Source organism: Brachyhypopomus gauderio, unplaced genomic scaffold, assembly GCF_052324685.1.
Source record: "Brachyhypopomus gauderio isolate BG-103 unplaced genomic scaffold, BGAUD_0.2 sc125, whole genome shotgun sequence".
NCBI lineage: Eukaryota > Metazoa > Chordata > Actinopteri > Gymnotiformes > Hypopomidae > Brachyhypopomus > Brachyhypopomus gauderio.
This window is the reverse complement of record NW_027506946.1, coordinates 160055-174784: the sequence shown is the minus strand read 5'-3', so window position 1 is coordinate 174784 and position 14730 is coordinate 160055. Positions and strand designations below refer to the sequence as shown.

At 37.9% G+C, this 14730-nt stretch overlaps 1 protein-coding gene and 1 long non-coding RNA gene across 3 annotated transcripts; both read right to left on the bottom strand.

The window, feature by feature from the left end:
- Nucleotides 1-6119: 6119 nt before the first annotated feature.
- Nucleotides 6120-7245, bottom strand: LOC143498941 (uncharacterized). Of its 2 annotated transcripts, XR_013126017.1 has the most exons (4): nt 7189-7245; nt 6899-7106; nt 6604-6789; nt 6120-6502 (listed from the first exon to the last, which is right to left on the bottom strand). It is a non-coding gene; the product is annotated as an uncharacterized LOC143498941 (long non-coding RNA). The 2 variants fall into 2 exon arrangements; XR_013126016.1 differs by having other exon boundaries at nt 6899-7245.
- Nucleotides 7246-7444: 199 nt separating this feature from the next.
- Nucleotides 7445-13204, bottom strand: LOC143498932 (uncharacterized). The gene is made up of 2 exons (XM_076993837.1): nt 7856-13204; nt 7445-7554 (listed from the first exon to the last, which is right to left on the bottom strand). The coding sequence occupies exons 1-2, from the start codon at nt 13202-13204 to the stop codon at nt 7537-7539; spliced, it is 5367 nt and encodes a 1788-aa protein (XP_076849952.1). The 3' UTR covers nt 7445-7536.
- Nucleotides 13205-14730: the final 1526 nt, after the last annotated feature.

Sequence of the window (14730 nt, the reverse complement as noted above, 5' to 3'; positions counted from 1 at the left end):
TGAACATTTTTTTGCACATTGATTTATTTGTGCATTTTTTCCACTCAAACAGCTTCTTTTGGGTCTAAAGGACCTATTGGGTCTATTGCCTATTGAAGCCAAGTGGCCTATTCGTGTGTGAACCCGCCAATTGCCGCTTGCGGCTATATTTATTATTATTTTTCCCCCTGTAAAACGCATACTGCAGCCTAGACCGTAAGGCCCAGAAAGACCAAACTTGCCAGCAAGGTGCAGCAGGTGTGCAATGAGAGAAATAGAGACAGGGACCCACATTGGCCTGATGGTGGCGCTATAGCGCACCATTTTGCGTTTTGGTCCATATCTCCCAAACCGTAGGGCCTAGAAACAAAATTCCACTTCTGATGGATTCCTTGGCTCAAGCCAAACATAAAAGCCTCAAGAACCATTAAGCTCCGCCTACTTAGATTTTTTGCTAATTTGCATAATATGCAAAACCTACTTTTTTATACTAGTCCCTGGTTTTTTATCGGATCACCACAACCTTGGTGTCAAAATATTCAGGAGAATCTCATTATCAAAGTTGCTTAAAAACATTTTGAGATTTGCATATAGTCTGGCTGTCACATGTCAATCAATAGCTCCGAGGCGTGGCCAAATTTACTTAAACAGCCATATCTCAGCAACGCTTTGACCGATCTTTATAAAATTTTAACAGTTGTTAGGGCATATGACTCCGAGGTCACAGGTCAAAGCTGGCCACGATTGTCCAATAGGGGGCGCTATAACATGGGAAAAACTGTTTCTCAGAAACCATTAGTCACATCAAGCCAAAACTTTACAGGCATCATCAGGGGCCCAAGTGATATCAAGACACACAATGATGACATCATCACTCAAAAAACATGGCCGCCATGAGCCAATTAATTTTTATTTGAATTAATTGGCCATTTGACAGACTTACCATTGGCCAAACAACATGAAACCTCACCACTGTGCATATCTCAGGACTATGTGTCATGCTGTGCAGTTTTAAAACATTTGGCCACTAGGTGGCGCTATTTGTGAAAATCATGCATAACTCCTCTAAATTTTCACTTAGGAACATGCAACTTGTTTCTTTTTATTCCTTGCAGTAGACCTGACAACTTTGCAATTACAAGTCCTATTAAAAAATGCATACTTTTGTCACATTCATCTATTGTTTGAAAATAGCTATTTACAAACTAGTCATAGGAATTTGATCCAATTATGGAAAAATTGCTATGAGCATAATCAGTAGACTCTGTAGGTAAAAACTGATTAAAAAAATGTTGGATTTTTATTTATCTGATTGGTCCATTTTCCCATTATATCATTGTGGCCATGCCATATATGACCTATATTGCTATAACTCATAAACCATGTATGCAATCAACTCCCAATTTGAAAGGCTTTTATATCCTGAAGTCCTTGTGAGGTATGCCAAGTTTGGTTCAAATTGGCCTGTCGGGGGCGCTACAGTACCCAAAAACCTAAGAAAACATAAAATCTCATGCTGCAATCTTGTTATGCAGAATACAGACAAGTAATTGGTCTTGTATGATCCAGATCAATAAGTTCTATAACATTGCAATTGCATCTTATAACAAAAAGTGCACTGCCTGACCAGAAATGAACCTTTTAATTCACCAAAATGTCATATTGCATTACTGAGATTAATGAGATATCAGTATAGTAGTACTTGGGCTCCATCTAGTGGCCAAACATCGAAACGGACTGAAAACTATTTCTCACATGAAATACCACACAAACACACACAAAGCTGATCTCAGCATGTGATTTCGTTCTGTGATCTGAATCATTTTGCCAATACACATTATTTTGATCCTTTTGGGCCTTTAGTGCCCCAATTGAACATTTTTTTGCACATTGATTTATTTGTGCATTTTTTCCACTCAAACAGCTTCTTTTGGGTCTAAAGGACCTATTGGGTCTATTGCCTATTGAAACCAAGTGGCCTATTCGTGTGTGAACCCGCCAATTGCCGCTTGCGGCTATATTTAGGGTTCACACACACAGTGTGGGAAACCTATTGTTATTGTCGGGTTTTTTCTTTCTTTCTTTCTTTCTTATTATTATTTTTCTACTGATAAAACGCATACTGCAGCCTAGACCGTAAGGCCCAGGGAGACCAAACTTGGCAGAATGATGTAGTCTCTTTGCGAGACCGTGCTAAAGCACAGAGACCCACATTGGCCTGATGGTGGCGCTATAGCGCACCATTTTGCGTTTTGGTCCATATCTCGCAAACCGTAGGGCCTAGAAACAAAATTCCACTTCTGATGGATTCCTTGGCTCAAGCCAAACAAAAAAGCCTCAAGAACCATTAAGCTCCGCCTACTTAGATTTTTTGCTAATTTGCATAATATGCAAAACCTACTTTTTTATACTAGTCCCTGGTTTTTCATCGGATCACCACAACCTTGGTGTCAAAATATTCAGGAGAATCTCATTATCAAAGTTGCTTAAAAACATTTTGAGATTTGCATACAATCTGGTTGTCACATGTCAATCAATAGCTCCAAGGTGTGGCCAAATTTACTTAAACAGCCATATCTCAGCAACGCTTTGACCGATCTTCATAAAATTTTATCAGTTGTTAGGGCACATGACTCGAAGGTCACAGGTCAAAGCTGGCCACGATTGTCCAATAGGGGGCGCTATAACATGGGAAAAACTGTTTCTCAGAAACCATTAGTCACATCAAGCCAAAACTTTACAGGTATCATCAGGGGCCCAAGTGATATCAAGACACACAATGATGACATCATCACTCAAAAAACATGGCCGCCATGAGCCAATTAATTTTTATTTGAATTAATTGGCCATTTGACAGACTTACCATTGGTCAATCAACATGAAACCTCACCACTGTGCGTACCTCAGGACTATGTGTCATGCTGTGCAGTTTTAAAACATTTGGCCACTAGGTGGCGCTATTTGTGAAAATCATGCATAACTCCTCCAAATTTTCACTTAGGAACATGCAACTTGTTTCATTTTATTCCTTGCAGTAGACCTGACAACTTTGCCATTACAAGTCCTATTAAAAAATGCATACTTCTGTGACATTCATCAATTGTTTGAAAATAGCTATTTACAAACTAGTCATAGGAATTTGATCCAATGATGGCAAAATTGCTATGAGCATAATCAGTAGACTCTGTAGGTAAAAAGTGATTAAAAAAATGTTGGATTTTTATTTTTCTGATTGGTCCATTTTCCCATTATATCATTGTGGCCATGCCATATATGACCTATATTGCTATAACTCATAAACCATGTATGCAATCAACTCCCAATTTGAAAGGCTTTTATATCCTAAAGTCCTTGTGAGGTACGCCAAGTTTGGTTCAAATTGGCCTGTCGGGGGCGCTACAGTACCCAAAAACCTAAAAAAACATAAAAACTCATGCTGCAATCTTGTTATGCAGAATACAGACAAGTAATTGGTCTTGTATGATCCAGATCAATAAGTTCTATAACATTGCAATTGCATCTTATAACAAAAAGTGCACTGCCTAACCACAAATGAACCTTTTAATTCACCAAAATGTCATATTGCATTACTGAGAATAATGAGATATAAGTATGATAGTACTTGGGCTCCATCTAGTGGCCAAACACCGAAACTGACTGAAAACTATTGCTCACATGAAACACCACACAAACACACACAAAGCTGATCTCAGCATGTGATTTAGTTCTGTGATCTGAATCATTTTGCCAATACACATTATTTTGATCATTTTGGGCCTTTAGTGCTTCAAATTGGCCTGTCGAGGGCGCTACAGTACCCAAAAACCTAAGAAATCATAAAAACTCATGCTGCAATCCTGTTATGCAGAATGCAGACAAGTAATGGGTCTTGTATGATTCAGAACAATTAGATAATTAACTTTGAAATGACATCTCCTAACAAAAAGTGCACTGCCTGACCATAAATAAACCTTGTAATTCACTAAAATGTCTTATTTGTCACTATAATATCAGTATGGTAGTACTAAATTCCGGAACTGACTGAAAACTATTGCTCAAATAAAACACCACACACTCATACACACACAAAGCTAATCTCAGTATGTCATTTAGTTCTATGATCTGAATATTTTTTTTCCAATAAAATGTATTTTTGTCTTTAGTGCCTCAATGGCCTGTTGATTGGGTTCATCTATATATGCAGCAGTGTCCATGTCTACTGCCTGTTCGATGATCTGCTGATCTGTGGATTAGTCCTGAACTTTTATGATGTCCTAATTCTTCTGTGGACAGAATAACATGAGTACTTGTGTTGGTTTTGCCTGTATTGTAAATTAATGCTTTTCTGATCATATAAAATAAAAGGCACGCTGGCCAAAAGGTCAAAATGTGCAAATCTGTCCTAACAGCTTTGTTAAACATTTCTATTCATCATTGATGACATGTGACACTAACTACACTGCACTGTATATACCAAAGACATACAAACCTCTTTCATGCAAAAAGTGTCAAAAGTTGCAAATTATTTGGCCAGTAGATGGAGCTGTGAGACAAAATTTGAAATGCACATATAGTTTTTAGACTTCTCCCTTCCAAAATACAGCGCATTGTTTAAAGGTCAAAAGATCAATGTTTTCAACATTTCTCAAAGTTTTCTCATGATCACTCCTGATATGTGGAGGTCTCTTTATACTGGCTATGTGCACTAAGTATCTGCATTCAAGAGGCTTATTTCCAGAGGTGGGCTTTGCAGGTTCAGGAAGTAAAAATCCTCACCAGGATTTTGCTCAGGCTTCCTGGATTGTGTTGATTCCACATTTTACCTGGATTGCACTAATTAGAAAATCTAGCAAGCTTCAGTAAAATCCTGGTGAAGACTTTTACTTTCTGAACCTGTAATGTCCACCTCTGATTATTTCACCTCACATGCTCAAAGTTATTAAGGCCTTTGGTCCTGATAACTCAAACACACACATGTGCATAGCCATATGTGGACACTCATGCATACACGCACATAGTCATGCACATATATCCAGTGCACACACATGCACACTCACCAAGCCAGAAAGCCATTTACAAATAGGTTGATATATATATATTTTTTTTATATTTGCTCACTCAAAAAATATTATGCCATAAAGACATGCTCTTATATACCTTTGGTACTTTACATCTGGAATTATGGATCTCCGTCATATATAGAAAATGGCAGTATGTGTGTTTGAAAAGCTGACTAAAATGTTGCATGTGAGATTGTATCTAACCCTAATCCCAATTTCCTAAAAACAACAAGTGTGTATGTGATTTTCATTTGCATAAAATTGTCAGAACATTATATATATTGACAAACATAATGCAAATATATTTTCATATTTGGGCTCTGTTTATTTGAGACCAATGCAAATTGTCAACACAAGAGAACCTCTTTATAAACATAAAATAAAATGTATTTTATTTATAACTGACAAAATCAACACAATGCAAATCTTTTGGTATTAAGTCATTGGTCAGTCCGCACTTGCGTTCAGCCTTCTCTCCTAGTTGTTACACTGAACATGAAAACAAATACATATACACAGCACACAGAACATACCCCAAGAATAATCAAAACACCTAACATATGAACCAAACAACACTAACAGAAATAACTGGGTGGATAAGGGTAAAGAAAAGGAAAGACATCAACAAGCAAAATCACTAGAGAAACCAAAGTCACACAAAGTACATCTAACAGAGAATGCAAAATACAGAGTACATACACACTAGTATTACAGACACAAAAGACCAAGATACCAAATAGCATACAAGCAAGAGGTACTTACAATAACACACCAAAAAAAAGACTAAACGCAAGACTTAAATACACTGACCAAACAAGGGACTTAACAAGACACAACAGAAAGCAATAACGAGGGGCAGAAAACAAGGCAGGGGAGTGAAGTCAGACAACTAGGAATTTCAAAATAAAAGACACAAACACAGAAGACATGACTGACAGGAGGGAGGCAGGACTGTGACATTCAGTCTGTTTATTTGAGACAATTTCTTTAAAAATATTGATCTAGATAAATATAATTTAAAAAAATTAATAATAATGTATAGTATAACTATTGTAATAATCCCTCACTAAGGAGCTGAGGTGCCCTGTACTGGTTCACAGCAAATAAAAGAAACATCAGATAATAATACAGTCCACAGTAAATTTAAATTTTGTCATTATTGAGTTCAAAGCAGACCTGTAGTTAGTCATCACAATATGTGTAGACATCTATATATCTCTATGTGCAGTATGCAAGCAGGTTTACAAGCGCATGGGTCCATATCCCTAATGAGCAAGCCAGGGGCGACAGTGGCAAGGAAAAACTCCCTTGGCAGGATTAGGAAGAAACCTTGGGAGGACCAAGACTCAAAAGGGAACCCATCCTCCATTGGGTGGCCCAGCTAGTAGTCACAGTCCCTCCAATATGGAAGTTGAGCCTCAGGTAGGAAGGACTTGTGTGACTGAATTCTCCTGAAGAATCATCTGAGCACATCAAATAGAGAGATAGTTAAGGTGCAGCTGTGACAGTTAGAGTGAAGGTGTTTGTCTGATCTCTAAAGGAATATGAAATATGTTTAGCATACCTGCAGCAACACTTGTATCACAGACCTGTCCACCTTTTAATTCTGTGAGAGAGTGTATGCCAATCCACATGTGCTAGATGTGACATCATTGGTAGATGACTGTAACATGGTCCTACAGTGCACACTGATGAACCATTGATGCCATCAAGACCACATGCCTTGTGTAAGGGAACCCTCCATAAAGATCTGAGCACATCAAACACAGACATGGTTAATGTGCACCTGTCACAGTACAATGGTAGTTTAACTTTACATAAAGATATGTTTGTCTCCAAATTACAATAGAACATCTTACCTGGTGAACGCAGCAGATACCAAATCTGTCCATCTCTGTAATCTGTGATAGCATGCAAGTCATTCCATATGTGCTTGATGTCACATCCTTGATAGTTGACTGCAACTTGTCCCTGGCCTTTTCGAAGGACATTCCTGGCTTTCCTGTATGACACCAGGTTCCCAGAGATGTAGGCAGCACTGACCACTCTTTGACCAATAGCTCCAGCCTTTAATCAGGAATTTTGGTTTGTGCAGGATTAGATGTGAAGTTAAATGTCCATGTTTATTGCTTGTTGGAAACTGTATTACCTGTGGATTCAGTCCTGAAGTATGGTATTTGTCAACAGTCCTTTAACAGATGATTTGAGAACTGTTTTGCTTTGTTAAACATTTGGCCTGTATTTTATATGAATACCTTTATATTTCATAATAAAATAATAAAATAAAATAAATAATACATACAATAAAATAAAATGCTGTGAACCAGTTAATAGGGCACTCTCAGCTCCTTAGTCTGTTCCCACAAGAGGCCGTCCAGATAGTTTACCCCCTGTATCCCCCACCCCCCACATCGTGGACGCTTCAATTTGTGCCTGACTTAATCAAAAGTTTTAGTTCAAAGTGTCACCAAATTGTCAGTAAAGTGTCAGCAAACCGTCAGCAAACGTTAAGTACCTGAAATTGAAGATTAATGAAAACAATTCAGTACAATACATTCATGAAAACTGAAATATGTTGGCATAACAGAAACACTGACATCTTCTGCAGAAACATCTTTGATATATACATGATCAATCAAAGTGCCATATTCAGTTGTTGGTTCTCTTATAACCTGAGTAAAGCCATGGAGTTGCATAGTATTACTGACTGTACTTGTTACAAAAAGATTTTCATTGAAATCTCCCATGATCACTTTTCTTCCTGGGAACCTGTCAATATGAGAAATCAAGTGTATCAGGTTATTTTGAAACATTACCAGATTGTAGGAAGGAGGTCTGTACAGAACTGCCACTGTTGTATTCAGCTGAGGTAGGATGAACTGCAGGCATTCAATGTTAATGCATGGTAAATCAACAATACTACAACCAGTATGTCGTTTATAATACACACCAACACCACCATGTTGTCGATCCTTCAAGTCAGCAAACATCACCTGACTAGTGTCATATGAAAAACATCTGGGTTTACTATAGAATGTAAATTCAGATAATTCAATATCAATGTTGCAATCATTTGGTTGTAACCAAGTTTCTGTCACACAGATAATGTCAGCTTCCATGTACCTCGTATCATGTCTCAGGTTTTCCACATGGCATGTTAGTCCTTCAACATTGTGCAGAAGAATCTTGTATGACCCACAGGGAGGTGGCAGCTCTGTCACTGGTTCAATAAATAGAGGCATGTTATGTAATGACTGTTCAATGTCTTCTTTTGCATAAATAGCACTCTCTTTGAAATCTTTTATCTTAAGCCCTTCCAAAGATGTTACACGACTCAAGGCCACATATGCTTGTCCTGCTGCAAATATCTTTTTTAGTGACACAACAGCTTTTTCCACAGTAAGACCTTGTACTTTGTGAACAGTGCAAGCCCAAGCTAATTTCAGGGGAAACTGTCGTCGCATTCCACCACTTTTTGTCACTCTTTCTTCTTCAGGGAAAATAGGAGTGGCTTTTTCAAATCCTGGTTTTAAACAAGGATGTTTTGCTCTTAATTTATTTCCTATTCTTTCATTTTCAAATGTGACATATATTTTGGCTGGAAAGTCATCTTCAGAATCAAAACACACTTCAGCAACTGTACCAAATGCACCGTTTACAAGTCCGTCTGCCACATCAATGTTTTTAAGAAGCATAACATGAGCATTTACAGCGATATGAAGAGATTCTGGTAAAGACGTGTGGGTAGTATGAACATGATGTCCATGCATTTTTTCCAGCCGACCTGTTTTTGCAACCTTTTCAAAGTCCTGTGCATGAATGATAGTAATGTCTGCACATACCTTCTTCAACATATTTGCATTGTGATCATCCACTTCAGCATTTGTTGCATAAATATACAGAGCAGTACTGTCCAATTCATCACCTGTTTCACATAGTTTCAACATGTTCACATCATGTTCTGACAAATTATCTTGTCTTTTGCGTTGTCTTAAACGACTCAGTAACTGAGCAAACTCCATGTTTTTTTGTCTCATGATTCGCGAGAGCTCAACCAAGGCAAAGTGGTTCTGCCATAGATTTACACCTTTAGGCTCAGTGTATAGAGACTTTCCTTTCACAGGAGAAAGTTGATAAAAATCACCAACTGCAATTATAGACACATTTCCAAAAGCAGAATAATCTCCTTGTTGTTTAATTTGTCTTAATCTGCCATGAATATACGATAAGAGTTTGTGATCAACCATTGAGATTTCATCAATAATGACTATTTGTAGATTTCCCAATTTAGCTCTCAGTGAATTTATCTTTTCATCTCCGAGCGGTTGATAAGGCAGCGTTACCTCGGGTGATATAGAGAAACAGTTGTGTATTGTTGCAGCGTCGATGTTAAATGCACTTACACCAGTTGGAGCTGTTATTAACACATGCGTCTCATCTGGATTATCTGACAATCGGGACAGGATGCGACATGATTCGTAGTATATTGCTCTGATTAACATGGATTTTCCAACACCACCTGGACCAGATATAAACACATGAAATGGCTGCGGGTTTTTAGCAAGTGTCTTTTCTAAACACCAATGTCGAATTTTGTAAAATATTTCAGACTGTTGTTCGTTTAGTGAACGAAGCACATACATTGCTTCCTCTTTTCGCATACCTTTCTCTTTTCCTATAGCACAGCGTGGTTCAGTTGGTAATAAATCAGGTATGTCAGCAGCAGAAATATTTTGCTCTATTTCATCAGTAGGATTTTCTTTTTTGTGAAGACATTCTAAACGTTCACGTTCATTCTCTGGACAGATTTCTGCCCAAGCATCTTCAACTGGACCGTTTCTTTTTAACTGTTCCTCGGCTTCATCTATTGTGTCAGCATCTTTCTCGAAATATGACATATTTAAGTCTACTATTGTTTTGACTGATTGGACTTCTTCATCAGAATATTTGATAAACCCAGTCTTATAAAAATCCTCATAAGTGTTGAAAGTTGGTGGCTTGAGTTGACAATCCAAATAATGAGGCAAAAACAATTGCAAAATACTTTGATAATGCTTCTCTGGATGTTTTGTGGGTGAAAAGCGAGCGTATCGCACAACAGCAGAATCTGTTCGTGTCCGTTTCCTTATGAATCCTAAGCTTTTCTCCAACTTTATGGCATCACGAGCTGAACTTTCAGATTTTGACAATATTCTGTACTCCGATGCAAAACTGGCTAAACACATTTGGGAAAATTCGTCCGTTTTTGGTCTATATCTGTATCTGTCTGTGATGCTGTTCATCCATATGTTTTGATTATCATCATTGTCATATTCAGCTCGCGTTTGTATTACGTGAAGTGGAAGACTCATTCTCACTACATTATCACCAGTAGGAATAAATTGCACTTTGCGAGAGGCTTCTTTCAGTTTCATGTTAGTAAGTCGGTACACACTTTCCTGAGCTGAAACTTCACGATTGTGCAAAAATACACTTCCGAGTTTCCGTAAAGCATGTTTAGCGTCAAGGTTACCTTGTTCTGTGGCTTCTTTTTGAGTACGTGACAAAAGCAATCCCATCTCTCTCTCAGCTTTGGAAATGTAAGAGATTATATACACAATGCAGGAATATGCATCAACTACAAACTGAATGTCCATATTTGCATTCCAACAACGTATAAGATCTCTGTTGTATTGGTTTACCCATATGTCACCTGGTTTTCTCTTTAGGACAAAAGTAGTTTTTCGAGACACTCTGATGTAAGCAGCTTCAAATATCTCTTGACTTATACCAAGCGAAGCAAATAACTCCTCAGTTGAATCAAAGATAACATCTGTATTCAATAACGCATCTTTTACTTTTTTCATGATAGCCTCTGCTACATCTTTTTCCATTGAAGGCATGTTATTACCTTTGGCTGATTCCACATAATTCTCATCTTTCTCTTTAGCATCTTTTTCAGGATTGTCAGTTTTACGCCTTGTTATAAATGTTCTGCTACTCGGTGGGCGTGGAAAATTAAAACGACAAGTTGTTTTCTTTTTTCTGCATGATTTTGAATGTCTTTTGCTGTGTTGTTGTACACTGGAAACAATGTCATGCATTTCTTTGTCATCCTCCGATGGCATTTCACATGTCACATAGTGATCTACAAATGACACAACTTCATCATCATCATTTTTGTCCACTTGAGGTGCATCTTTGACCCAAAACAAGCAGTGAGTGTGAGGTGAGCCACGCTGTTGAAATTCAACTCTGTAAAAGTAATCAACAATTTCGCCTATCGGTTGTGCTTCAGACATAATCACATCTTTAAGGAAACAGTGGAATCGATGTTCAAACATTCTGGCTGCTGTGACAGGGTTAGTTTTTAATAGAGCACATCTTTCTGACCAGTCTAGATCATCAGTAGAAGTTTCTCTCCCCTCTTGTTTGAGAATGGTTTGTAATAATTCTGGCCAACGCAGATCAGCAGATGAAAATGAGCAAAACCATGTGGGAATACCGAGTTGTCGTACCATTGCAAACAGGTCTTTTTGAACACTTTGCCAGAAAGGGGGTGTACCACGAATAGGTCTTAAGAATTTATACCCTTCATCAAAATTGAAAATGTTCTGCAAGGCTTCTCTGTTAGTCAACATTTCTGATGTAATCACAGGTTTGTTGCGTGTATCATGTCCTTTTCTCAATGCAATAGACACATTTGATACAATCTGATTTAACTCTGACAAATATTGACCATAAAAAATGTAATCCAAGTTCTTTGCAAAACGTCCGTCTGCGTTGAGTATTCTGGTGTTCAAGTATCTGCTCAGTGTAAGTTTCTCTTTTCTGTGGTCATGAAAAGTACCCATACCATTTGGAAATAGAACTGGAAAACACTTTGCCTCATTTGAGTGATCATTCAAGAGCCTTACAGGATTATTACCTTCTGCAGGTGCCACAGACATTATGCCATCAAAGTGCTGATCCAAAACCTCTTGTGCAATATCAACAGGTTGTAAACAGGTATCCATGAACATACCGTGCTGTTGTCTGTCGTGCAAGGTTTCATCTATATCCACATCTTCAGATTCATTATTCTCCTCAATGTTTTCTTCATCAACATGCTGTGTACATGTGTCATCAGGCTCTTGTGTTTCATGTTCAGTTTTATTTAGTGGATTTACCCAGTCATTATTAAATGTCACATCTCTGTAAAAGTCATTATGTTGTTTGAGGTACAATAATGCTTCCTTTATTTTTTCTGTATTAACAAATTTGTACTCATAGTGTCCCTTGTAAGTCAATTTCCTCTTTAGTTTTATGCGAATCATCAAATCAACATTTTCTGTTCTTGGTAGCACTTCAGTTACATCTGTAATGTTAGATGGAACACACACAACAGGTCCATGAACACCATTCTGTCCACCTTTTGGTAAAGACACAAGTCTCATGAATGGAATATTCATCCCAATCAGATGTTGTTCAAGTGAGTTTAGATTGTGCAGTTCAGGTGGAATTGGTTCTAGTGCAAGATTGTTCATAACACTTTCTTCTGGCATTTTCCCATTAAGAATCTTTCTGTGACATGTGTAGCAAATCCACAGTGATCCAGCAGGGCCAGTTTTAATATTGCACTTATGATCACAGACACGACTGCATTGATGTAAGTATGTGTCAGTAATACATCTCTCTGCTATAGACTCAACTGCCTGTGCTCGTTTAAGATATGTATCTTTTCTGCATTTCAATACTTGATGTTTAAACAGTGTCCGGTGGCATACTGAACACACGTATTCAGGACCTGTGTTTATTTTCTCTCTGAACTTTTCAGTCACATAGTTCATATCTTTGTGTTTACTCTTTTCTGTGTTCTTTCTTTCTTTACTTCTGTTTTTAGTAGCATTAGCATAGCATATGTCTGTTTTATACCTCACAATACCAAGTTGTTTCTTAGCTGCTTGATGTTGAGAATCGTTATGATAAGCTTCAAAACTCCTCTCCATACTCCTCTGTTTCTTAGCCGTTTGATATTCTGGATCGTTATGATAAGCTTCAAAACTCCTCTCCATACTCCTCTGTTTCTTAGCCGTTTGATATTCTGGATCGTTATGATAAGCTTCAAAACTCCTCTCCATACTCCTCTGTTTCTTAGCCGTTTGATATTCTGGATCGTTATGATAAGCTTCAAAACTCCTCTCCATACTCCTCTCTTTCTTAGCCGTTTGATATTCTGGATCGTTATGATAAGCTTCAAAACTCTGTCTTTTTATAGTCTCTCTGTGATATTCATTTGTAGAATATTTATTAATACTTAATTGTTTCACGTGTTCCCTGTGTTCCATATCCGTCGCATATTTGTTTATGCTTAATTGTTTATTCCGTTCTTTATGTTGCAAATTAGTTGCGTATTCAACACTGCTACGTGTTTTGACGATATCTCTGTATATTTCATTTTCACGGTATCGTTTCAGTGTTCTCTGAATCTTTTCCTGCTTTTTCTCTTGGCTTGTTTCATATTTGATTCTCCGTTTCTCAAGTTCAGAACGACTGTACCTTGTTTCTGATTTTCTGCTGTCACATCTCTGTAAACATAGTGCGGCACAGGTCTGTCCATCAGGCACTTTAACACACGTCACTACTTCATAATGAGACTCGTTACAATGTTTGAGGTATATTCCCACATCTTGGTCGCAACTGTTGCACGATGAATATTTTAGCCACGTATTCCCAGTGAATGTAAATATATTGGTAAAAAAAAGATCGGCTGCAGCTTGTATTTCAACTTCAGTAGCCCAGGTTCCCACGTATTTCATTCGGGAAGTAGCAAGATAATTTGCAACAGATGAAAACCCTTGTCGAAGACAATTAATGTACTTAGATTCGTTTCTCTCCATTTGTGTAGTTACAGCACGTCGTATTTTTCTGTGTTCTTTCTCACTTCCGCTAATTGCAAATGCCAGTGATCTGAAAAAACAGTTACCGTCACCAATGATAGGTTTAGTTTCACAAGGTTCACCCATCGGTACTGGTACGATCAGGTCTCTACGAGCATGTTCGATGTACACAACGTTTTGCCTTAAACATAACGTCTTCTGCTGTTTCACTGTCAATGGACAAAACTGAAAGTATTCACGGTGTGTATCACCAATCAGCACGTCACTGTCATTTCTCACGGATACATCGGTAAGGTTGTTTACATGCTTTATTCGTTTACCACCATGCAATTCGGGTACCGTTTTCTCCTGGGAATCATTTTCAGCTGCTTTGCGTTTACCTTGCACGTTTCCTTTGCTACAGGGTTGTGAACGGTCAAATGCGTCACCTTTCTTAGTTTCATTTTCATTTGTGTTACGATTTCGTTTTAGTACACTGCTGTAAAGCTCTCGGAGTGTAGTGACAGACAAACCACCTTGTGTTTTCTCTTCCGCTGTGCTTCTGCCAGTTATGTTCACAACAACACCAGTAACTTCAAATTGTGCTCCTTCAGCTTTCAGTGACCGACCAAGTATCATAACGTGGTTAAGTAATGATTCCATGTCAGCATAAAAAGCAGCCAAACTCTTGCCCGAATCAATACGTGCACCATTTTCGCTTCGTGAATGAGAGTCAATCAGCACATACCAGGAGTCTTGTTTAATGATAGCACATGTATTCTCTTTAACAGTAAACAAACATGCTTCACATTGCATAAACACTCTTCGGATTGCCTCATCATGTGACATAAGAA